This window comes from Meleagris gallopavo, chromosome 12 (genome assembly GCF_905368555.1).
Source record: "Meleagris gallopavo chromosome 12, MGAL_WU_HG_1.1, whole genome shotgun sequence".
In the NCBI taxonomy this organism is placed as follows: domain Eukaryota; kingdom Metazoa; phylum Chordata; class Aves; order Galliformes; family Phasianidae; genus Meleagris; species Meleagris gallopavo.
The window spans coordinates 13416907-13441952 of NC_139415.1; the positions used below are offsets into that span (position 1 = coordinate 13416907).

The 25046-nt window shown below is 41.0% G+C and overlaps 1 protein-coding gene across 9 annotated transcripts in view; it reads right to left on the reverse strand.

The window, feature by feature from the left end:
• The window catches only part of AKAP13 (A-kinase anchoring protein 13), a 199102-nt gene that overhangs the window by 15984 nt on the left and 158072 nt on the right, over positions 1–25046 (reverse strand). For all 9 annotated transcript variants that reach the window (XM_085234171.1, XM_085234170.1, XM_085234174.1 and 6 more), the window contains 13 exons: positions 24399–24507; positions 16106–16148; positions 14978–15083; positions 9792–9963; positions 7001–7068; positions 6199–6265; positions 4759–4894; positions 3835–3947; positions 3245–3391; positions 2389–2639; positions 1626–1751; positions 1402–1519; positions 637–885 (listed from right to left, as the gene is read on the reverse strand). In XM_085234171.1, the coding sequence (XP_085090297.1) occupies positions 637–885; positions 1402–1519; positions 1626–1751; positions 2389–2639; positions 3245–3391; positions 3835–3947; positions 4759–4894; positions 6199–6265; positions 7001–7068; positions 9792–9963; positions 14978–15083; positions 16106–16148; positions 24399–24507 (1705 nt within the window). The remainder of the gene's footprint in view (positions 1–636; positions 886–1401; positions 1520–1625; positions 1752–2388; positions 2640–3244; positions 3392–3834; positions 3948–4758; positions 4895–6198; positions 6266–7000; positions 7069–9791; positions 9964–14977; positions 15084–16105; positions 16149–24398; positions 24508–25046) is intronic.

Genomic DNA, 25046 nt, shown 5'->3' on the forward strand with positions numbered 1-25046 from the left:
TTGGGAAATCTTGTGACAGACAGGAAGCAAACCAAAAAGTGAAATCATCCCATGGTAATTCCTTCCATTCTGCTTTAGGAAGACAGGATCTGTTTTGGATAAAAGAACCACCAAATTTTAATCAAAGCTGCAAAATGAACTCAAAGCCCTAGGAGGTCTGCAGGAGTCAGCATCTGACTCTATTCTTCCCTATCACTATATTTTCTGTGCACTCTGCAAGAGGGGAAATGCTGAAAATAAGCAAGAAAAAGTTCTTCTCAGATTTCTCTCTGCTCCACCTGAAGTACCACAAAATAGCCAAAGGATCAGAACCAGCTGCTCACCTACTGGAATCTATAGGACCTGCTTTTGCTGGGAACTTGCACTACAGAAGTAGGCATTTCTGTGACTTAGAAATACAAATGCAGCCTGTGCTTATCACAGTATTTCACAACAGCAGCATAACTTGCTTGATCCACCTTATGAAGTCATTAGTAAATTTGGGAGCTTGGAAAACAAACAAAGTTCCTGTTTCCAAAACGCCAAAATAAATCATATCCAATTTGAAATTGCTGTCAAAGCCTCCCAGGGCAGAAGAAAAAGTACTGGGTATACCAATCTGAGGAGCAATCCTGTGCCCAGAGAGGGAAGCATTACCTTTTAACCGTCCAGCTGCATTTTTCAGTGACACAGGCCCGTCTCGGATGAGCTTCCGATGTCGCAAGTCCTCTCTTGCAAACATCTGACCACTTTTCATCCTCATGATGGACTTGCTGTCTGTCCGGTTGTAAATCTCATCCAGGCGCATTTTCTTTTCATAGTTACTGACTTTGCTATTGACTGCAGCAATCACATCTTTAACAAGGTTTAATGACTGAGTCAAGTCTTCATGTTCCACTTCGTTTTCTTTGAACAGAAAGAGAAAGATTTCCATTTCATTTTATCCTCGTGGACACCCCTGTTTTCTCTTTACTTCCTTCCTCTTCTCCCTCTCAGATTCCTGCATTATAACTGTTTAATATTCTCCCAACAGGTTGCATCTTTCCCTGCTAAGGAGAGCTTCACAACACCTTTCACATATACGTTTGAGGCGAGGAGCTGTTCCAATACTCTTTAAGACAGTGGATATGAAACGAGCAAACTAACCACATATTTTAGCTGTTATAAAAAAAAGGAAGCTGGAAGACTCTGGAATCTGAGCACGCTGGCTCTTTAACTAGCTAGAGATAGACTGTGTCAGTGAAAGCAAGGCACCTGATCAACTAACACTAAACAGAGAGATGAAACCTGGTTACCCCATTATACCAGTGTGAGACAATGATTGGATTAGTTTGCCAATTCTAAGAAAATCTAAGAAAAAAAGGACCCTGGAAATGCACACTGGATGAGCAAATGCATGCTTCAAAAAGAACTGGCCCCTACCTGCCGTGTACTGCAGTATCCTCTGTAAAAGGACTGGGTACTTTGTGATTCTCTGTGTTACCAACAAGATACATTCAGAAATCCCAAGACGTCTCACCAAGGAGGAACTCATTTTTTTCTAAGAAACAAAGATGAAAATTTCAATTTGTAGCAAACACTCAATGGAGCACAGAAAGGAAATATGTTTTTTCCCCATTGACTGTTTCTCTTCCACCAGGTCATACCTTGACAAAAGCCTGGAAACGTTTGTCCTTTGAGGACAGATCTTTAAAGTAATTTACTGCCTCATTGTGGTGCCCGCAGAATTTGCCATATGTCTTCTTCATTCTCTCAGCGTTCTCTCCGGAGAACTGCAAGACAAGAGATGTAAAGATCCAACTTCAACTGAGCTCTTGGTGTAACATCCCAGCAGTTCCTGTCAGTCTTTCAGAAGAGTTTTATGAAAACAAATTAGTACAAAGCTCTCTAAGCCAAGAAATTAAATCTCTAGAAAGTAACGAGCAGAGTCTGTGGCTTCACTGCAATTACACTTAGCACAAAATCTGGGACCGCACCTCAACAGAGTTTAAAAGCCAAAAGAGAGCAAGTTAGAAAAAAGGAGAATGGGAGAAAACATAGATAAAGAGAAGTACAAGAACCCACCCTAAGTTAAGTATCTTCCCTGTACATCAGCCAAGAAACATGCTGCACACATTTCATTGCCTGCTACTGCCTTCCCTCCTGGCTATGGGTCAAACCATGTGGTGCCTGTTAGCAAACGCTTCTCTCTCCCACAATATAAACAGAATGAATTTTCATCATTATACCTTCCTCCAAAAGAGCAAAAAGTGCTTAAAAAACAGAGGTAGAGATTTTTGTCTGCGTCTAGAGGTGCCATTGGGTATAGCTGCCTAACACGTAGAAACAGGAGGCAGGGAGGAGTGAGAACTCAGGAGCACTTGGCTTCCAGCTACACTCTCAGAAGGGCAATTATTATCCACAGCTTACCTGATTCACCAGGATGTCACCTATCCTCTTGATAACGAAGTTCTTTTCACTTTTGTCTGCCAATGACTCCTTCTTCCTCTCCAGAATCCGCTGGAAGAACTGACTGTGTATGTGCAGCAAGTTCTCCAGGCAGGGAAAGATCTTGTCCACAACTTGCTGATCGTACTGCAGCTCCTGTAACATCCCTGCACTGTATACGTCGTTCATTATCTTCAGGGTGCGGACATGATGCATTTCTGTCTGCATGAGCTCTGAATAGGATTAAGACAAGGTCATGGTAGGGAACTTGGGTGCACAGTACAATGAAAAACTGTCATTAGGAAGTTCTTCTGAGCAAGCTAATTGGGCTTCTCTGAGTGGCTTCAGAAAATTCCACATCAGGTGTTTAAAATATCAACCAATGTCTTTGCTTGTGGCAGAAATTTGGGGCAGAGGAGTCAAAATAAAGAGCCACAGGCAGGTGTGAACCTTGAGCACTGTTACCTTCTTCCTACATTTCACTGTCAAACTCATCATTGTTAATTTCTGTCATGCAGGATGGATTTTGCATCAGGGAGGAGAGGACTTGCTAGCTAGCTGCTGTGCTGTAACTGAGTTTAAACATCATCAGCAGACAAAAAGGAAGAGGTGTTTTCTATTTATTTATTTTTTATGGCTTTCAGGTAAGCAAAAGGCAGAAAGACAAAGCTTTCCAAGAACACATTGTTTCTAAGAATTTCAAGAATGACACTTTGGCTACTGAGGAATCCAGTCAGTGTTCCTATTCACTGACATAAGGTTTCTGAAATACATGCACGTGGATATATCAAGAAACCACCTAAAACGAGTGAAAAATGAACATCCATGCATGTCTCACCATAAATTACATCTTGCCGTTTGACAACATCCTTGTTTTGCTGCTGTAGGAACAGGCTGTCCACTGCTTGGCTCCAGGACTCGGCCTCCAGCTGCTTGGAATCTAGTTCCAGGTCTCCCATCAGCTGCCCTTCATTCATGTCTGCACCTTCACAAAGCAACATAAATGTGAACTGCTGCAGGTAGATCTGAACACTACAGGCATTACATCCATCAATGCAACATGGCATTGCAAATGGCAAATCTTCTCTGTCCCCACAACAAAAAGCCTCATATCAGCATAAAAAGGCATGTTCTGTATGTGGCTGTATGAAGGCCAGAGGAAAAAAACAAAAGTGGAAATGTTTGCCTTCAAGCTCAATTCCAAGTAACTCGACTGTAACTGAAACCTTCTAAATGTTTTCCCACAATTCAATAAGAAATTGCTGTGTGGTATCTTTTTCTTTAAAGTTATCACAGTAACATTACATTAAATGCACTTTAATTGTCCATTAAAAAGAAAAATTCAAGTTGAAATGTCAAACTGGATTTTCTATTTTTGGAAAACAGCAGAGACCTCCCTCCTGCTGTAAGTGCCACGGGATGTCTTACCTTCATCAACTAATGATTCAGTGGATTCATTCACCCGGCTAATTTTATGTAAAGAGTCTGTGGACTGTGACAGAAATTTCCAAGTGTGTATTAAGCTGTCATCATTCCCAACCCTGAAGAAGAACAGAAGACAGAATATTGTTTACAACTAGGCCTGCAGCTCTAAATGACAGTGCTTCTTCTCTACAAAATCACACCTCAGGTTTTATGGCTTGGGTAACTGTTTTTCATTGCTTTCCATTTTACACTGTCACTTCCCATCCTCATTGTTATTGGAGCAAACCATGAAAAAATGCAGTACAAAAGGCTACCTAGGAGTCTGTACCACTTGCTCTGAGCAAGATCCAAGAAAATGGACTGAAATAAGTTTCACCACAAATAACCAGGGCATGCCAATTGTTCAGAACGTCCCAATCTATGCTATTGCTCTGTCTGTAGAATTACTCAGTGTGCAGATAGGATAGGAACTGTATATTTTATTTTCTTCTGTGACTTCTTGTAGTTAATTATGCATAGCACATTCCCAAAACGTTATGAAGACTGCAGCTCTGTGCATCCACCCTACCATTACGGACACAAAAATAAATACTATGCCTGAGCTGCAAAATACATGTGATTGCAGAGTTCCAACCCCAAGGCCATTTGGCTTCCTGGATCCCAGAGCATCTCTGTGAAGTGGTCCTTCATATCACCAGGCCAGCTCAGATGCTTCTCAACTCACGCCACGACTAAACCTAACCCAGACAGCCTGACTGTGCAGAAGACAGCTGGTAGTATCAGATATAATATGGGCATTTCTGGTGTTGCCATCCTCTTTTGTATTTTTACACACAGATCACACTACACAAGCTTATTTTTAATGCAATCTGAACTTCTCCACGCTCACAGCAGATAATCCCCACGTACTCCAGGCAGAACCCTTACCCTGCAATGTTCTGTATTGAGACACTCTTTGAGAGCGCCGTAGGCTGCTGTGATCTCCTGTTATTGAATATTGAGGTGACGGTGTTTTCATCGGGAGCGAGTATTGCGGAGCGAGGGCGCTCCTTGGGTTGTGAGCCTGGAAGAGAAGCACCAGAGAAAAGTCAGCTCATGCAACTGCGTTCTTAGCCGCAGTGATGGAGTCTTAAAAAAAGCAGGTTCTAAAATTCCCTTCCTTTTTGCTCTAGAGTTGCCACTGGGAGATCTGCAGCTGTTAGACACAGCCCTAACTGCAGGGAAGCCTGAGCCTTTGCCTCTCCCTTGGCACTCCTGTGCTATGAAAGCAGGACCTGGTCAAAGCAAAGCTCCCGCACCTTTGCCCAAGGCAATCTGGAATTTGTCGTAATAGTAAACTTGAGTTCTAGATGCTCAAATACTTTTAAACAAAATTTAGCCATCATGCATATACAGCATCAGTGATCAGATCTACCTGTGAGACTTCATCCTCCTTAGGCCTAACATGCTTAATTTATTTCTACTGTGCAATAAGAAAGCCAATCAGGACTTGTTAATTGTGATCTTTACTGTGACTGCTTTAAGTCCAGCAGTGTTCCTGAGCAGAAAAGCAGTGACTGAGATCTTCTCAACAAAGTAAGCACTGCTGTATTTCAGGCAGGAACGAACATTGACCTTTTTGCTGAAATGGCTCCAGTATACCTAAAAGATTTGGCTGGAATCTCCAAGTCCAAAAACACACACTTTGGAAACCAAATGTAATGCTATTCAATAAATAATCACATGTAGCAATCTACTGTGTTGGTTTTAATTTCTCTGGGCAAGGAGATCCTGTGGTTATAGCCATCCTTCTGCTTCTGGTTGCATCTTTTGATAGGTTCTTCCATCCATATATACTACAGAGCAACACTAAACCGCTTCTCATACTATCACACATCTGTGACTAATCCTTTCAATCTTAACTCTAAATTTTCCTTTCTTCACATGTATTTATGGTTCCTGGAGCGATTCCTCTGAATTTCATGACAAAAACCACAGTGGGTGTGACTATATGATACAGCATGATACTACGCAGTGATCTAACAAGCTACCATTAACTGAGCTTATCTAATTATGATGCTCCAAAACTCATGTGGGCTTTTTCATTCCAGTTCTTTGCCACCTGTTCTTCTGGGTAGCTCAGCAGTGCAGCATACACCTCAGGGCAGCCGTACAAACTTTGTCAGTGTTGCTCCTATTCAGAATTTAACTTCTTACTTTTACTACCTCAAAGCATAAGACTAAATCATCTGTGCAGCTTTAGCTCAACTTCTTAAGTCTCAAATAGTGCTTACCATGCAGAGAAGATGTGCTCATCCCTGCTTAATCAGTCAAAACAGGAACAGCAGACAGAGACCATCACCAAAAAGGAGAAAAAGGAAACTTTACCTTTGTTTCTCATGGTCACTGTGGGTAATGAAGAGGTATCATGTGCCTGCAGCATTCCTCTCTGTGGCTGAAAGAAAAAGGAGATTCACTTCAATTTTTCCTCCTTTCTCCCATGGGGCTGTGCCACATAACTACAATTAAAAAGCCATGTCCTTAATGAATCCTCTCAGAACAGAGCAGTTTTCCAATATGCATAGTATATAATGGAGTGTCAGCAACTACTGTTGTTGCCATATATGAAATGGGCAAAATAAACAGTAAAATAAAGAGTAAAATGGAAAGAGAAAGGGCTGTCTACAGAAGGGAACAACAGAGGAGATGTTCTTAGCTCGTAATGGTACGAGCAGTAACTGGTTTGGAGAGTCATGCTGCAGAAGAGGCTTCTCACATTTGGAACAAGCATAGATTCTGCATACCCCTCATATAAACAGCATACATATTTAATACATTTCATCATGCATTATATATGCATGTGATGCTGCATAAAAGGATGTAGTATTCAAAAATGAAGAGATGTTGCATTTACGGGTGTTGGGTAAACCTCAAGTTTTGCCAGTGAGAAGCTTTCTTTAATCATATGCACTGATCGTATTACATGTGCACAGGAAGGATGGTGTTTGCTCTGGGAATATCTAGTTTCAGATTTTGGATACCCTCACAGTTTCTTTATGCATCACTTCCTCCCCAGGTCTGCTGCTGTCTTTGCTCCTCACTGCAGACCACCCTGAGATGGTATATATCTGCAGACTGAATCGTTTACAGTTCTTTCTTATAATGCAGTAAAGTAGATGATACCACTAACCTTCATTTTCACCTTTGCACAGGAAGCAAAGCTCTCCTTACAGCCTTTGTGAACAATTGCATTGCAGTCTGTCAGAAGAAAACAGACTAGAGTTATTCCTCTAAAAGAAAAGTAAGGGGAAAGCAGAAACAGCAGACAAACAGAAACCAATGGTAGTGCCAACACGTTCTCTGCAAATACAAAGGCTGTTCTTACCAAGACCACGACAGTGGGATGGCAAAAGGCAGGGAAAATCAGGGAAATTAATTTACCTAAATCCAGATATAGCACAGCCTACATCTGCAGTACAGGATCTGAGTTCTGTATGATAGTATGAATAGAAAAAGAAACAGGAGCTTCTGCCAGGTGACAGCAACTGTGGGGCAGGGACTGAAAACTACACTGAAGTCACTGCTTTGGGCTGAAACCGTGACATTCAATGCACTGAGCACCACACTTTAAATCTATCATTTCTATAAATTCATGAAAACATGCTAACACAGCCCATGGACTGTTTTAAGTATAAATCACGTTGCAAGTGTACAGCTCTGAATTATTTCTAAAAGAAATACAAAATTAAAGGAAAAAATATCCAGGATCGGACTTATAAAATATTCTCGCATTGCTAGAATTTCTGAAGTTTAGGCCTACTTAATAAAAGCCAATAATTCTTCTGATATTTTGTGAAAGGTAAGAGTAAGGCTTAGGGTGTTGCTGTTCTAGTCAATCTCCCACAACTTCCTGTGTATATGACAGACAGAAACATACACGGCTCTTGCAAAAACCCACAAGCAGTATCACTGTTAAGATCAAACAAAGAAGAGGAACAGAACTCACTTCTGGTATTTGACACCGAAATCAAACGAAAAGAGGCAGGGAGACAATTCAGAACCTTAAATTCAAACTCAAGCCTTGATTGAAAACCTGAAGTCAGCACCTTACAGGCATCCTGTTTAGCAGCAAAGCATTTTGCAGTTATCACGGCACGCTTCTGATGAAAAACCTGGACTTTATTCCTCCAGCTAACTCAACCCTTCAGCAGGCAGGAAGTTCCTCCAGCTCCTTGCTATCAGTGGTGTTAATAATTAAAACCCCGAAAGCCTCTTTGCTGCATCAGTAATTATAAAAAATAGAAAAGAACACGCAGACCTATTAAAAAAATTATTTCCCTTTCATTTCAGAGCACATTAAGTCGTTCAGCATTGGCTGTTCATGAAGAGGGGGTGCCACTGAAAGGTTCAGATGTTGACTTACAATGAGTCAATCCTTTGAAAAACATTAAGTCACCTACAGGTGAGACAACAGCGACGATAGCAACGCAGCACTGTCACTGCTGCTGAAAAGAAATGAAATGTACTACAAAATGGCATGCAAGCGAGGGAGCCTCTGCTACTGGTTATCTGCTATTTTCAAGGCATCGAGGAGTTTATTTTAGGATGTGGTGTGACAACAGATTACGCTCAGATGTACAGAGTAACAGTCAGGTCTGACCAAACCTTCCTTGTGACAGTCATTTTCCGGGCAATGCAGAAAAAAATGCAATAATTTTCTATTTAAACTTGGAAAACAATGAAATAATGTCTCTACTAAAGCATGTGCTGCTACACGGCGTTGTTGGATTATTTTAACTCACTAGCTGTAGGATATAAAAGATAAATTGCGATACATCTTCTAAGTGACTTAAAGTAGAGTTAAAAATGTAGAGTGAGGAAAGGGGAAGGATGCATCTGAAAGCCTGTAATTGATGCTGCTTTCCATCTCTCATCAGGTAGACACAGAGCATTGCTCACGCAAACAAGTTTGATGAAATCTCTTCCCTTTCAGGAAACTTCAAATTGCCTCTGGAGATTCAGCTAGCTGCTCCTTCCCCTTCCTACTTAAGATGTTTTATGCATGATCAGCGTGAACAAATAGAGGCAGAGCCTCCTGCCCCAGCCTGGGAGCAATGCTGGTACAGGCTTTGCATCTCATCTCTAGGCAGGCAGAGACAATATATTACTAATAGTGAAGAACTGACAGTCTTCAGCTGCAGTGAGAACATATTCTGCAGTTGAGTCACTAAAAATCTGGCCACATTCTGGTTGTGACCACACAAATGCCACTGATCTGATCAGTTATAGGCATGAGAAGCCATATGATGAGAAATGAAAAAATGACCAAGCTCATGGAAACCGCATTTCTTTTTTGCTCTGTTTGTTTTTGCTCCGACAGTTACTTGTTTTCAAACAGGACTGTAGTAATAAAAGATGCAGTTGCTGTACTGCCTACACTATCTTACAAGTATTTCACACGTCACTTGATTGGTGATGCATTATATAAAAATGGAGAAAAAGGCTAGCATTTCCTTTTTGTATTATGCTTTCATTAAGGGCTCACTGAAGCTGTGTTTCAGATTACTCAAGTACACACAGCAATATACCACTGATGGGTGGGATATCCACTGGAAATAACAGCTTTGATCCAAGGTAGCTTTCTCTGTACAACATCAGTTTTTAGAAAGCACCTCAGCCCCAACCCAAAACACACAGCTGAAGTAACCCAAGTCCTCCAGCTCACTGATACAACTCGCAAAGCAGAGGATGCTGCCATGTCCAAGCAGGAGCGAGGCAGGAGGCTGCAGGACAACTCCATGTGGCCGCGATTCACTTCTGCACAGCTTCCATAAGTCATTACCACACGAATCACCACCTCCAAAGACTCCTTCCTGCCCCACGTCACCGCTGCTTAAACGTCACAACAGTACAGCACTGGGTTCATGCTTCCCAATTCAGATTCAATGCACAATAAAAGCAGAAAGGAAGGCAAAACTTACTTGCACAGTAGTACGAATCCTTATTGAAAGGCTTCATACAGTGGTAACAGATTGCTTGGGTTACAACAGAGGTTGCAGTGAAGAGATGTCCATTTAACATCTTCTTATCTTTTTCCTTTTCCTTGGAATCTTTGTCCTTCTCTTTAGTCTTCTCTTTATCTTTCTCTTTTTCCTGCCACAAGAAAAGGAATGAACGCCTCGTTACTTTGCAGAGGTCTATCCTCTAGTTACAAATTCTTCAGTGTTTGCCTTTAGCACTATGACGATATCGATCGGTGCACACCGTAACAATGGCCTACACAGCTCTCCACTAAAAAGAAAACACACCTAGGGCCCCACAGAAATAGATCTACATACTACTGATTTGCAGAGCCCTCTGGACGGGTATCTCATTCAAGGAAATGAAACTGAGCCTGCTCTGAAGGCAGCTGTGTTTGTCCACCTTTGCCTTCTTACATTTGCTTGGGTTAATGACTTACCTTTTTTCTACATTTGGGCACTGAGGCCTTCAGAACTTTCAATGAACTTTATTAAATACCACATATGCCATGTACAATGCATGTCCAACTTGCAAAACAATTTTTAAGGCTTGTTCTAAGACCCTTGCTTTGCACTGCACGTGTCATGGAGAAAGTAACCCCTTCTATGGCAACAGTACAGCACCACTGCCAGTTTATCTCTTCCTCCTTTTTCCTTCTTACTAGCAGGGACAGCTTTTTTCAACAGCTTCACACAACCCCAAACAAATAAAGCCAATGATCTTTCATCTCAAAATACGGCATTACAGAAAGACTGAGGAACAGCAGCAACACTAAAAACGATTATCTTGTCTTCAGGAAGCCACAGTTCCACCCCTCTGCTCAACCGTCTCTGGAAAGATGTTAAGCACAGACAGCTGCTCTGATTTTCAGTAGTTTTTGTCTGTCTTTCTATCTCTACCTGAGACAGAAGCTTGCTAACTACTAGAAGTGTGAGAAACGTCCCCTAAGACATTTCATGGATTTAGAGGTCTCCCAAACACAGCTTATCAACTCATTTTTGTAGGAAACTCCGTAGAAAAACTCAACATTTGAATTATAGTGACTCCTCATATTTCTATACATAAAATATTGTTCTTGCTATTCATCTCCAAATCAGTATTTCAACTACTACTGAACATATCATGGCATCTCTAAGAGAAGGTCAACCTGAAACTGGTAAATGTGCTTCTGTGAGCTTAACTTTGCATTTTGTTACTTATATGCCATGCGTCCTTTGCTAAATATTTCACAAGAGGAACCTAACTACTGGAGAGCTGCAGAGCTCTCTGTATGAGCAACTGCCAAGAAGCAGTTAAAAGAGATATCGAGCTCTGCAATCACCAGGAGGGAAACTTTTGTGCCTTTGATGCTCAAATAATCAGTAACCTAGCATAAAGGCTGCCCTCTCCCAGCACAGCCCAGTTTCTTCCTGCAGAGCCTCACAGACACAAATGCTATTTACTGACCCCAAACGCAACTATACTGCAAAAAAGCTTTTTTTTTTTATTAATAGCTGAGGGATGAAATAACTGCCCTAAGGGGAAGACCTGCAAGGAAGAATATGCTTTGTAGACATCTCTGCCTCCTCAACCCATCACCATCCCACCACCATCCCACGTTCTCCACCGGCTGACTTGCCCACCTCCCATCAAGTCCAGCCTCATTCAAGAATTAAAACTGCAGCTAAGTTCTTGGTGATGGCACCAAAAGGACTGCCAGAGATGTGCACCGCTGCCAGGATTTGTGAAGCCCCAGGACAGAGAATCACACAATGCTCCAGGCACACCTTGTTTCCACTCACAACACTGAAAAAAGATCCACCATCCTATGCTTCAAATGTCCCCAGTGCTTACTGCCAAGTCAAGTAAGTCTGCAGCCTGGAATAATATTCTTGCTTCATAAAATCACTGTAAAAATTATTTCAATTCAAGCTAAACTACTTGGTGAGAAACAGGAAATGGTGCACTGCCTTGAAGGAGCAAACTGCAAGCTCTGCACATGGATGGAGTGCTAATGTTGAAATCGTGTCTCAAAACGAGATTATTTTTTGTTTCTGCTCTGACAGTTACTTGTTTTCAAACAGGACTGTACTAATAAAAAGCACTGTCCTGCTCCATCAGCACTGCCACTGCGATTTAAAGCCCCACTTTACAGTGAATCTGAGGATGCATCTGTGGGTATTGAAATGCTATACCAACACACGCTAACAGATACTGCAGGCAAAGACCCTTAGAGTTTGACGGCCCAAAATAACGGCTGGTGCAATGCAGCAGCCGGCCCCACTACAAAATAACCACCAAACTCTTACCTCCCAGTTCTTAAGTCCCACCAGCTTCACTGTGACCAGGGGCACTTCCGAAAATCGATGCCTTTTGATGGACATTCTGCCCCTGGGGCAGGAGGGCTGCTCCCAGCAGAGCTAGCCCATGGTGGCAACCAGCAAAGGGTTGAGCAAAAAGGGGAGGAGGGCGGGCCGACTTCTGCTGACTTCCTCGAAGATGGTATGAGCTACTTTGCTGTTGCTTTCACCCTGCTCTGCCCTACCCCCCACTGCTGAAAAAAAATTAACTACATGCAGGAAAGGATGGGGTTAATATTGAGGCTGCAAGTCAGTCGGGGGCCTTGCTTTCAAAACACAGATAAATTGGTCAAACAAAACCCCTCCTTGATGTCTGGGATATATAAAAAGTAAAAGTGAACACACCTCAGTGTTGCAACGTTGTAATTCAGTAAACAAAGTACCGCTGAAGGTTCCTATACTTGCACTCCTCCTGCCCTACGGGTCCTTCCAAACATTCACAGTCCCTGCTACAAAACCAAGTGCTGGTACAACGCTGCCCACGAACCACACAAGTCAAGGAGAAATTACTCATCCTAATCTTTGTCGTCATTTCCCAGAAACTCTCTGCCAAAAGGAAAAAGAATGAGTTTTGCTAACTGACAGGGACACGGGGCACTGCAGACTTCAAAAGCGTGAAGCAGGGCATGCTGCTGATTGCAAGAGATTCACTGACTAATGCCTACGTAACATTCAGCATATGGCTAAATACACACAAACGTGTATCAGTGTCTTCACCACAGCTAATACTCCCAATGTCCTTTTTTACAGAACTTCCCCAAAACTCATTTTCAAGAAGAGCCACTGCCACCAGTATTCCCCAAAGTGCTTTATTTTATGGTTAATCTTAGAAAACTATGCATTTCTGAAGCCAGGTTTGGAGAAAAGCAAAACCTAGTTGGAAAGAACTTGCATTCTCCCTCTCCCTGCTGACAGCCCAGACAGCAGCAGAAACCAACTCTTCCTGTCCAACTTCCTCTTTCAAGGTTTGCTGTTTTTCTTTCTAAATCTTGCAGGTTTTAACCAGCCCGAAGGTTTGAGAATTCAGCGTTCCCAAGAAGTTTTACGTTGAATTATTTAAATGTACTGCTGAAGTCCCAAAATGCACGTAGCACAAACATTTCACTAAAAGCAGAAGAGAAATTGTAATGTGGATATCGTGGCTTTCTCGTTAGCAAAAACATCAGAACTGCTATGGACTGCAGTTTTTAGTGTATGAATGATGGTTGGCAGTTTGGAGTAATTCTAGTTTTATTGACAGTTTCAAACACAGTCATGAACTCAGCGAACTCAAATGGACTACACTTATTTAAGAACAGGTTGATGGTTGGACTAGATGATCTCTGTGGTATTTTCTAACCTTAGCGATTCTCAGAAAGACACAGCAAATATCTGTCGTATATTCTCCCTAGTCCCAGCAAAACCTGTTGTTTACATTTAGTTCTCGACTTTGAGATGGAAGACCATAACTGCAAGAACCAGTGAATGAATTTCCAGTCTTGTGCACAGTCTGTGCAACATGAGCCACAGCTTTTCGCTGGTGGATTGCACTGACATTTCTGAGCATTTTTTTTGGACACTGCACTTCAGAACAGAGAACAGCATTGGCTTAAAGCTTTCAGCAGCAGCTTGGAGCTGTCAGTAGCTGCAGTTTGCATCTTTGCATCTTCAAAGACAAATCCTTAAAGAGGAACTGCACACTGTGGACACTGAGGTCATTACAGCTGATACCTCATTGCAATGGTGATGCAATCTTCCAAAAATAAGCATTTAAATATGCACCATGCCACTATACAGCACAAACCCACCTTTATCACAGGAGCACGGGGTGAAAGACCAAGTGCTTGCACTGGGAAATGCTAAATGGAGGTTGTTTGTACAGACAGGCTGCGACCCCTCCCACAACTACATGATAGGCACTGTGCATCATGCCACAACTTGTTTCCTGTTTGCTATTCAAACTCTCATCAGAAGATGTAGTTAGGTGTTTCAGGAGCCTTCCAATAGGATTTACAACACAGTAGTTAGGCATCAGTTAAGCACACAACGTGGACTGCGTGCTGTGAGCTAAGGAGCTAAGATAGCTTCTATCTGTCAGACATGGTAAATAGGGGTGAGATTAAAGAGAAAAAATCCAAGCAACAGAAAACAAAACAACCAAACATATATTCATCTTCAGGGGACAATCTAAAGGAAAAGTAGTCTGTTTTTGTGAAGCATGCAGCATTAATGTAATTACTTCTATAACCAGTTCTGTTCCCAGGAAATTTGACTGTGCTGAGAAAGTGTTTAACCTTCAGCAAACTCAACTCACTTCCTCCAGAAATGGAGGAAAATATAAGCAATAGCCATCTCTCAAGGTCATGGTCTGAGCAACTGAGCAGCGTGTAGAAACTTTGTGACAAAGGTAGGAAAAAGGGGGAAACACAATATAAACCTTTGGTAGCCAGTCCCTTTTTACAGCTCCTGTCTTCGTTTTACTAAATGCCTCTCAGACACCGTAAAAATTAGACCCATCAATCACTGCAAAACCATAACTCATGCTAGAGTGCAATCTATTCTTTAAAATGAAAAACAATTCAGCAGGGAAAAAGAGGCCAAAACATTGCACAGGAAACGTTTGCCTTGGATGCATTTTAATTTGGGGCTGCTAGAATTTCCCACACTGCTCTTCTCAAGGACCATACAGAAAATCCTCCCCTTGCAAAAGGAAAAATAAAGTCAAGTGAAGACACAAATACTGCACTATGGAAACACACTGAAATACATAATTAATCTTTGCTGCCTATAGGTTTCTCGTGGTTATATAAATTACAAAAAGTACTTACTTTGCTCTTCTTGCTGCTGGACATTTTATTCTTGAGGTAGCTGAAGGTACGACTGACTTTTGTTCCACTTTTAATAGAGGGGACACTGCTGCTCTCTTCAGATATGCTAAAATCAAAAAAGAAAGAGGCAGGGTTTTATTTTTAGTTTTTTCTCCCAAAGCACACATGAAGAGGATAGGTACTTTTTAAAGGGCAAATGTGGTACATTTCTAAAGGACAAATGCATTTGTTATTCTGCAGGGGCACGGATTGCTTTACTGTCTTACACACATGAAGGCAACAAAGGCAAAATGCCAATCAAGCAGTTTGCCACATGTTTCAAGGAAGTCTTTTTTTAAGCAATCTCTATCCTCAAAGCGTGCCACAGCACCCTCTGCTGCTTCAATAGCCAAATAACGAATAACCTGCTCAGCATCTGCCTGCTTAGAGGAAAAGTCTGTCCCTTTGTGCACATAAAAATCAGTCTTGGCATTTAACTGTCAGCACGCAGCCTATTTCAGGCTTTGGGCAGGCAGAAGAGATGGACATCTTTTAATGGGAGATCTCCTTGCAGAGCAAGGTGCATAATGAACCCTCTAAAAAGGCTGTCTGTAACAGAAACCACACCATCTGTAAAGCCACCCCAGAGAGATGAGAATACCAACAGAAAAAAAAGTGCAGTGGTTATTTATATTCAGTTGCACATATTGTGGATGTCATATTTTTTCTGCCTGCCTTTACATGTACCAGCTTATGACCTCCTCAGTTTCTACAGAAGAATAAGGAATTACACCCATTGCAGAGATCATCTGTACAGTTTGCAAGGATGCAAAGGAACATAAAAACCAAAGATTATTAAAGAAATACAGACAGATTTGATAAAGGGAGGAAAAACTACTACTTCTAGCAGAAAATATAACTCAGGTTAAACTCACTGGGTTAAATAACAGTCTGATGGATTAATCTACGAATAAAGCCTTGTTAGAGCTAAGACCTAAACCAAACAATTTTCACACTGTATTGTCTAAAATATGCACGAGGGGCTGATTAACACACTTGAGGTTTTGCTAGGAAGACTTCTGGTATTCCAAATGGGAGCACACCACAGATGAGCCAAAAGAAGAGTTGGGGAATCCCAAGATACCTTACCTCTGAACCAAGGAACCCGCGGGGCCACCAAATGCCTGAGTACCTGGAAGAGAGGAGAGATGGCAGGCGAAGGCAGTGTTAGGCTACAGTCTTAGCTACTGGATTTAAAAACATAGTTTGTGTGTTTGGACAGTCAAAGAGGAGAAGGAAATGTTTATCAGAAGTGAGTGTTTAGAACAGATTTCATGTGCTCAGGATAAAGTCTGTTCCCCTTAACCTTAAATGATCTCAGATTAGAAGCTGAGGTGAAAGATTGCTTAGTATTTTTTATCATTCTTCAGCTATTAAGTAAATGATGTGTACCTGTTAACTTGGCTAGTAAATCAGAGTATCGATACAGAACTGCCAAGGTAATCACAATAGGTATGAAAGCAAGTCATTCTGCCACAATACTTTCATTGACACATCACTAGAAAGAATCTATTGTGCAACATATCTGGGTTTCATGTGCAAAACTCTTCTCCCTGATAAAATTATAGTTCATTTTCCCATCAAAATCCTGAAACGCTTAATAAAGAATAAAGGAAACAAGGGAAGCCTTATTGCATTTTCCTCAGTGCACTGGCAGGATAGAGCTCAGCCCCACAGCACTGTGCTGGATGAAGGCTGACTCATTGCTGAAGCTTTGCCACTGACACATCTGTGTGTATCACAAGAAACCTGCCTGCACAACGCTTGTAGGGCAGGTTAGGTAGCTGATACCATTTACCAGAAACATGGAAGAATACTAGAAAATGGTGATGAAATGTTCTAGAGGGGAGAAGAGTCCCTCTGGTTGTCAGGACTCCAAAAGCCCCTAGCTCACTGCAAGGACCACTTGCTTCTTGCTGGGCTTCTGCATACGTACTGTAAGAAAACCAGTCTTTTGACTTCAAATTCTGTTAACACATGAAAGCTACTGATGCACACAAAAAGGCACTTCACTTAAGAGGCAAAGATTGCCCTGTATCCAAAAGTGCATTAGGGAAAACTGTGCGTACAACATTATGCCTTATGACTCTAAACCACACATTTTCCTAATTGCTGATTGTATCAGCAGTGGTTGAGATAGAAGTATCGCTTCTTTATTTGGGTAAACTAAAACACTGGCATAACCTAATCCCTGCTTGGAGATCTCTCGGGATCTCACTGCAAAATCTTCCCTCTAACTAATCTGAGTAATACCATAACGCATACTGAATGAAGTCTCCACTTCCATTTCCTGATTACAGAGGGGTTTTTTGATACTACCTACTGCCTAATTGTCTCCTAGGATCACACAAGTAATTCCCAACCTCCATCCTTTGTGAGACCACCAGAGACTCTGTTCCAGCTCTGCTTTTCTTTTACATGGGTCAAGCCTCCCCACTCTTTCCTTTTTATAACAGCTTACTCAATTGGACTGGATTCATTATTTCACAAATCTTTCTGCTTCTTTGCAGTTAACGTAACAAATGCAGAGGAACACTGACTCAAGAGCTATAAAGATTTGATATTCATGACTGTTTTTCAGCACCTTGAGAAAGTACATTGCGTGGGAACTTCGATTACGTTCTATTTATCTTTTACTGCAGTAGTATTTTGTCTTACAAATGGGAGACTCTCGACAGGCAAAATGTATCCAGACAAAAAACAAGGTGATGGTCTGTTTATGATTTCACAGTTTTAGGTTTTAGGTTACAGTTTAGCATCATAAAATCAATATTCTGCTGCAAGTTATATAGCCCATGAAGATGAGCATAAAAAAAGCACCAGCATTTCCTGTCATGGCCAGGTCCAAAACTGAAATGCTAAAACTGATTTCATGGCCCACAAAAGAAGTTAATACTTTTTTTTTTAAAGGTCAGGATTGCTACGTATGTCCACTGCTGTGTCAGCAGCCAAACTTTGGTGTACTTATCTAAACGTCTTTTAAGCATAACCATTCAAAATTACTTCACACGGTGGCTGGAACTGAAATAATCACTGAAGGTCCATGATGCAGAAAGCAGCAATAGAACTAGCATATTGTAAACCCTTAATGCAGGCAGTAATTCAACTTTTCTGGGCCAAGAAATCCAAAGGCTTCATCACAATGATTAAACATTTTCTCAAATGCAGTCTGGCTTATCCAGCCATCTGAAAATCATGTTTTATATACTTGATGACACCAACATATCCATCCTCTATGAACCTTGAAGATGTGAAGAAAGAAATAGATATCTCTGGGATTTTTACATGAAAAATGTCCATTTGCCAAGGGAACCTTGTTAGTTAGCTGTAGCTAAACCAACCTTTATATAAAGTCACAACACTACTCTCAAATATGATAACCAACACATGTGAAGGAAGCAACATTTTTGCGGGAGAAAATGTATAACCTTACTTCCAATACCAGTCAGTAACAGCAGCACAGTTAAGGGAGCAAAGATAAATACTGGCTAATAGAAATGCCCTCAAAAATTGCTGTACCCTCACCCAACTGCCAGGAATTACTTCAGTGCTTGGATGCTTAAAAAGAAATACATCAAAAAGTTTAGCTTAGAATTTTTTATTTTTTATTTTTATTTTTTTTTTTACTATGGCACCCCTGCCTTTGTGAGGACCACGAATTGTGAGTTTTGTTAAAGAGAGCACAGAGCAAAAGGAGAGGAGGAGACAGCTTAAATAATGACATGGGTCACCCAAGAAGAGTAGAGAACTTATAGCAAGGGATAAATCCACAGTGAAGACTGGGAATGGAAAGGAGGAAAACTTGTACACATGCAGGTATTTGGAGTGGATGGAGTTAAAAAACTGAGGGTCTCAGTTCAAAACCCAACCAAAATCTGTTGGACTGGAAAAGAATTTCTCCTCTCCCACGGTGGATACAAGGGATGGAAGCTCGTGTTAGAACCAGCTGACGAAGCCAGTTCTGAATTACCTCTATAGATAGAGTGTTATCCGTTCTAGTTTATTTCAGTAGTCTAATAATACAAAACACGTTTAAGAAAGAGGAAGCACCTTCAGTATTTTTGTTATGTCTACTTAAGAAAAAAACAAAAGAGGAAAAGGAGGAGGAGGGTAAATGACTAATTTAAGCTTCTGCCTCAGTTGGATTTACTTTCAACAAAGAAGTTTGCAGCAGGAAGAAAAGCTACCACACATAGCACTTCACAGCTTCCTGACAAAATTATTCCAATTTTAAAATCAGGACCTAATACAAACACCTTGATGATCTTAGGTGTTTGGCTTGCATTGTACTCAGTAGGGCAACCATGGAGCTGTAACCAAGATTTTCCAAATTTAGTATCAGGGCTTCCCTCTTCTCCTGTTCCCACCAAGCAATCTAGTCATTCCTTGCATACAGAGGTTCTGTTCCTCCTCTTATCTCCATGTGCTGCAACAATCTCAAGACAAGTACTTTGTTTTTTTATAAAAAGGTAATGACAACACTGCCAATTAAAGTGAGTGGTGGTTACAGACCAAACGGATACAGACCAAAATTAACTGGATGTGATTCAGCATTGCTGGTGTACATGACTCTTTGGATTATAAACCTTTTATTCTGCCTTAGTTAGCATTCAGATACAGGACTAAAATAATGCTGTTAGATATCATGCGATAGAAATGTTAGTTTAATGTCTGCAAAGTGAAACTTCCAAGTCTGAAGCAGAAAAACAGATTTCCCTTTGTTTAGACCCACAATGGCTGCAACACACAGAAAACGATTACTTACTATCCAACTCCTCCTCCTCATCACTGGAAGAAGAGCCGATAGAAAAGAGAGTTTTAGACTTAGGAATGAGTGGAGAGATGCTGAAGGAGAAGGAGATTCGTCTCGATGGTCGAGTCCGGCCCTGGGCTGAGAAGTGGGTTAACAGCAGACATTAGAGCATGCTTGAAAATGTATTTAATAATAAAAAGGAGAGGAAAGCAGCCAAAGCAAACTAGAAACAAAGCAAAGGAAATGTCTGCAAAGCATCTGGCTTCGGAAGAGGCAGAAGAAACAAAGAATTGAGAATGTGCGAATTGCAGAGGGTGCAGGTTTCAGAGGATGGAGGTCTTACTGCATGCACAATGCAACATTCAAGGCTTTCCTTACATTTTGCTGGCATACATTCACAGAAACTCATACTGGACAAAGGTTATCTGCCTCACTGAAATAATTTCAGGGAATCAAACTAAAACAACACAAGATATCAGTTTTATGATGCGTTCTGCAGTTGAATGAAACCCCACAGTTGTCAGATATAGCAAGGATACTCTGTCTGAAAAGTCAACTTAATCTACCTGGAGAACTTCTTCCTGTTTCCATTTCTTAAAAAACACAACATTCTGGTAACGTTATGTCCTTCAACGCATTCAGCTTTAAAACTAAGAGACCAAAATATCCTTTACTTTTTTCTCCAACATAAAACAGAAAAAACAACCACCTCTTCTACTGTCTTCTTGTAAAACTCATTATCTTGTTTAAAAGAAAATGCCTGAACTCGAGATAAGCCCCTCTGCATCCTGCCCAGCCCTAGCCTAGAAGTCTACCAAATACAGAGCTAAACCTGGCAATCAGTCTGCGACACCAAATCTCTCATTATCAGAAGGATAACACAAATGAGTTCAAATGTATTTTTTCAAATACTCTCTGCCGCCTGCTTATTTCAATTTCTGAAGTTGTATTTTTCTACTGCTATGCACACTTCCCAAAGAATTGCTGCTATTTGTTTATGGCCATGCCTGAAAACTTAGTAAATTAGGATGGTTTACTGCAATTCCTGTTAAAAAAAAATTTAAGAGCAGAGCTCACACAGCATCAGCCTTACAGAAATTCTTTGTAAGTACAGGTTTCTCTGAAAAGGGATGTAGGAGCCAGCTGGCCTCTCTTCTCACTGATACTGCTACACCACTTCTCATGGAGATAACAGAGCTGTACTTCCTAAAACTTCCCATCATACGATCACAGGTGGAAACCTCTGTGCAGTGATCTGACGAGCACCAGGCTGCTGAATATCCATCACTCCAACACTGTGAGGGCATCTGCCCTCTGGTCATGCAAGTGATTCACCTTGAAGGGGAAGGGCCTTTCAGCCAATAATATTATTCAGCCAATAAAAATAAGAATTTAAAACATAAAACAGTAAGAATTTTTTGTGTTGCTGATATCATATGCCAAAACTGAATTCAGAATATGAAAATATTATCCAAGGAATATCCATGCAATTCAATCAATGCAAAGCTAACTCCCCTGAAAATTTCCTTCAGCCATTAGTTGTAAATGCCATTAACCAAAAGGGTTTGACTCAAATTACGTACGTGCTTCTTCAACTTAAGTGCACACTTCTTCAAATGAAGCAGAGCAATTCTAAACTGGAACCCAGTGAAAGGCATTTAAAGTGAAGAACTTCTGAAAAGACTCAGACATTTATTTTGTTTAAGCTGCCTCTCAGAGGAGTTCATCTGGTATCCAAGATCTGAAGAACACGACCAGGCAACACCACGCTTTCTTTCTTCTGTAGTCTACTGTCTATTTAGACTAAAAGTCAAGATGAACAATAATACTTTACCGCAAATAGAACAACCTCCTCCAGCACAGTTCAATTCAACTCCCATTTCAGTGGTTTTATTTATAGCAGTTCCTGGCTTTATAACAATGCTCCATACTGGAAATTTGCTATTCCAAAGCTGAAAGCAGTCTTCCGAGCACTCCAGCCAACAGCTCTTGTGACCTCCCTCCATAAAATGCTAAAAAACTAACAGTTGTGAATGGCCACAGCAACTCTTGGAACATCTGAGACATCAGATGGAGTGTGGGTTAGAAACTCAGTCTTGGAAACTGCTTCTGCCTCAATACTTAGAACAGTATATGGGAACAATAACAGAAAGTCCTCCATCTGTTTACTTGACTGGGTTTAATTTTTGAAGCTTTTCTGAAAGACATGTTGCTGCCCTTATATCCAAATATATTTACAGGGGTTGGGAATTCCTTTTTAAAAAACACCTACCATAAAATGACGCAAATGGAATGTAGAAATGTAGATAATTACATTTTCCTAGATACACCTCCGTGAAATGAAGGATTTATTCTGCATAGCTCAAAAGCATTCTGGTGCAATAACATGAATTTCAAAGGAAGGTAACAAGAATTGAGACTCCCAGAACTTCTCACGAAAAACACTAAGCTGCTAAACATGCACTCACAACTCTAAGTAACTTTACTCCTCTTTCAGAGTGACTGAAAAAGTAATCTACTGAAGTTTCCTAAGTTAGGAAAGTGTCAGAGTTGGTAAGAGACTCTGTCAAGTTGAGTAATCCTTCTGGATGCTCACTTCAACCACCTCAAAACAGCAATTTTCAGAAACCACCTTGCTATAAAAATGAGGCTCTCCTGAGGTGCTGCAAGCTGACTATTGAAAAAGTGAAGCACACAAGCATCAGTCATTTTTACCACCACCATCCAAAACTCACAGACGTGTAACCTGAAGCAGAAGACTAACCCTGCTATTTCTTCTACAGTCCCTCTAGGCATCTCATATCTTCTTTTCCTTCTACATCAGTGAGATCATAAAGGCTAGGCTGACAATAAAGAGGGAATGTGGGACCACCAAACTTGTCTAACACCAACTTAGGGCTCGATGACAATTTTAATGTGGGTGATTTGACAGAAAAGAGGGGCAAGGTGGCAATTTCTCCTATTCCAATGCAGTGGCACAAATCCTGGGCATGGTCCAGGCACATGTTCAGGACATGGTCCTGGGCAACCTTCCCTAGATGTTTGGACCTGGTGGCATTCAGAGTTTCCACTCCAACCTCAACCATCCTGTGAACCCTCCTTCTCTGAGTTTGAAGGGAAGCATCAAGCAAGAGGGAGCACAGCACGAGCCTGCTGGGTCCTCTCAGCCTCCGAGTGTGCATTTTCTGGGAGTTGGTCAAGTAATTTACAGTGTTTGGTTAGCAACTGTGTGCAATGGCAATAAATCGGTTGCTTTTAAAAAAATCATGAAAGCCTCCAGCACCAGAAGGAAAGAAGACAAGCCACAGCATGGAGCAGGAGCTGGTCTTTTCATGGGATGGATTTGCCAGTGTTTTGGTTACCGTTGCTGGGGCTACATCTGTTAAGCCACATGCTTATTAATCATGGAAGAATGATTGCAAAGAATTTAGAAATGTCTCCTACAGACACAATCTCAGTGAGCTTCTTCCAAAGGCCTCCTAGATGAATAAAATGCCTTTCTTTGAAGCACCTTTCCATGCCCAGCTTTGCAGAATTTGTGGTTCCTCCACACAGCTCCATCTGCACCTGATGTTTCCATTTGAGTTAACAACTTGTCATTAACCTCAGCTGCACAGCACCAAAATGCATCTGAATGCCTAATCTGAGGGCGTGCAGCCATCATGTAAACCCTTGCCCATCTGCTGACTGCATGGGAAGATGCCTGGCCAATTGACCACAAAAAAAAAAAAAAAGAAAAAAAAAAAGTGGTGGTTTGGTTTTGTTGGGGAAGCAGGGCTGTGCTAATCACAGCACACGAGCCCTGGGCCAAGCTGCTGCCCTGCACTTCTAATTGCATGCAACAGCAAAAAGATGTGTATGGCACAGCTTCAAGGAAAAAGCACGTTAATAAAGAGGAAAAGATCAGGAATCATCACTGACTGACAAGATGTGATGTAAAAAGTCAATACGTTTTCTGGCTGGTGGTTAATAAAATGAAAGCATGTGTAACGTGGCCCTTCCTAAGCACATCCAGCTGGAGCTTTCTGAGTGACTTTTTCAGCTGAAAGAATCAATTCAGTGAAGCTGCAAAATTAAGTGCTTTCTATTGCTTCAATTAGGCTAAACTAAATTGAAAAATTTCCCCTAATCAACATTTACAATTTTCTTCAGGGTTGAGATTTAATAAATGGCACCCATCTGCCCCCCAAGTAATTATCTCAACAAAAGAAATAGCAGCAAACTCCCCCAAGGAGACTATGACACATAGCAATTTTAAAAAAAATCAAAAGTAGGAAAAACAACATCCCGAGAGGAATTTACCTCAACATCAAAAGAAGTAATGCTGAAATGGTACAAAATTCTCTTTTTTTTTCTCTTATAACAAACTCAATACATCACAGTTTTCATAGCAGTAGTATAATTATGAAAGAAGCAAATGAAAACAACATAACCAGAAACAGCAGAGATATATTGGGAATAACAAAATAAGGATCTAAACTGAATGAGTTCTGGCTTTCCACCCACAATTCCATTCTGCAGTGAAATATATATTTCACATAAAATGGAAAAGCAAGTGCTAGTAAATTGTGCCTTGGTAGATATAACACATGGGAAAAGAGAGAAGAAGATGGGAATTGTGTTACTCACTGTCCAGCGATGGTTTACTAATTGACATTAAAGACACAGATTTGGTCAGTGAAGATGAAACGGAGGAAGTGCAGAAATTAAATCCTTGTGGGTGTGGTGCCTGATGGATCTGCAGAACAGAAAAAAAATAAAAACAATCAAATTACTGAAATTCATGCTTTCAAACAGTGGAAATTCAAACAATCCCAGTGTAAGGTACAGGTGAAAAATGCAAGAACCAAAAATGCAAGTACCATCAAGTTGTTAAAATGCAACATTTTCTTTTAAGTAGAAGGCAACTAACTACTTTTGGAATAGAAACTAGCTGCTAACTTTTCTTGCAGTCTATTGGAAAGTGGATGTTCTCAAGCCACAGAAATTACTGCAGTGATTCTAGCTCCTCGCTGTAACAACACCGTGGTTCAACATGGTAAGAAACCTGATGCTTAGCTGTACTTCTCCAAAATGCCATTCCTCAACGCAAGAGAAGACATAAGAGCCTTCACACACCAGCTCTCACTGGTCAGAACTTGCAAGACTCATTTACTGCCCTTGATAGACAGCAGTGACTCCACGAGGTAAAGAGGTGGGCTGACTAATGATTCTGGCAGGTTCCCAGAAAGAACCATGGCTGAAAAACCAAGCTATGAAATAACGGGTATCTAAAGT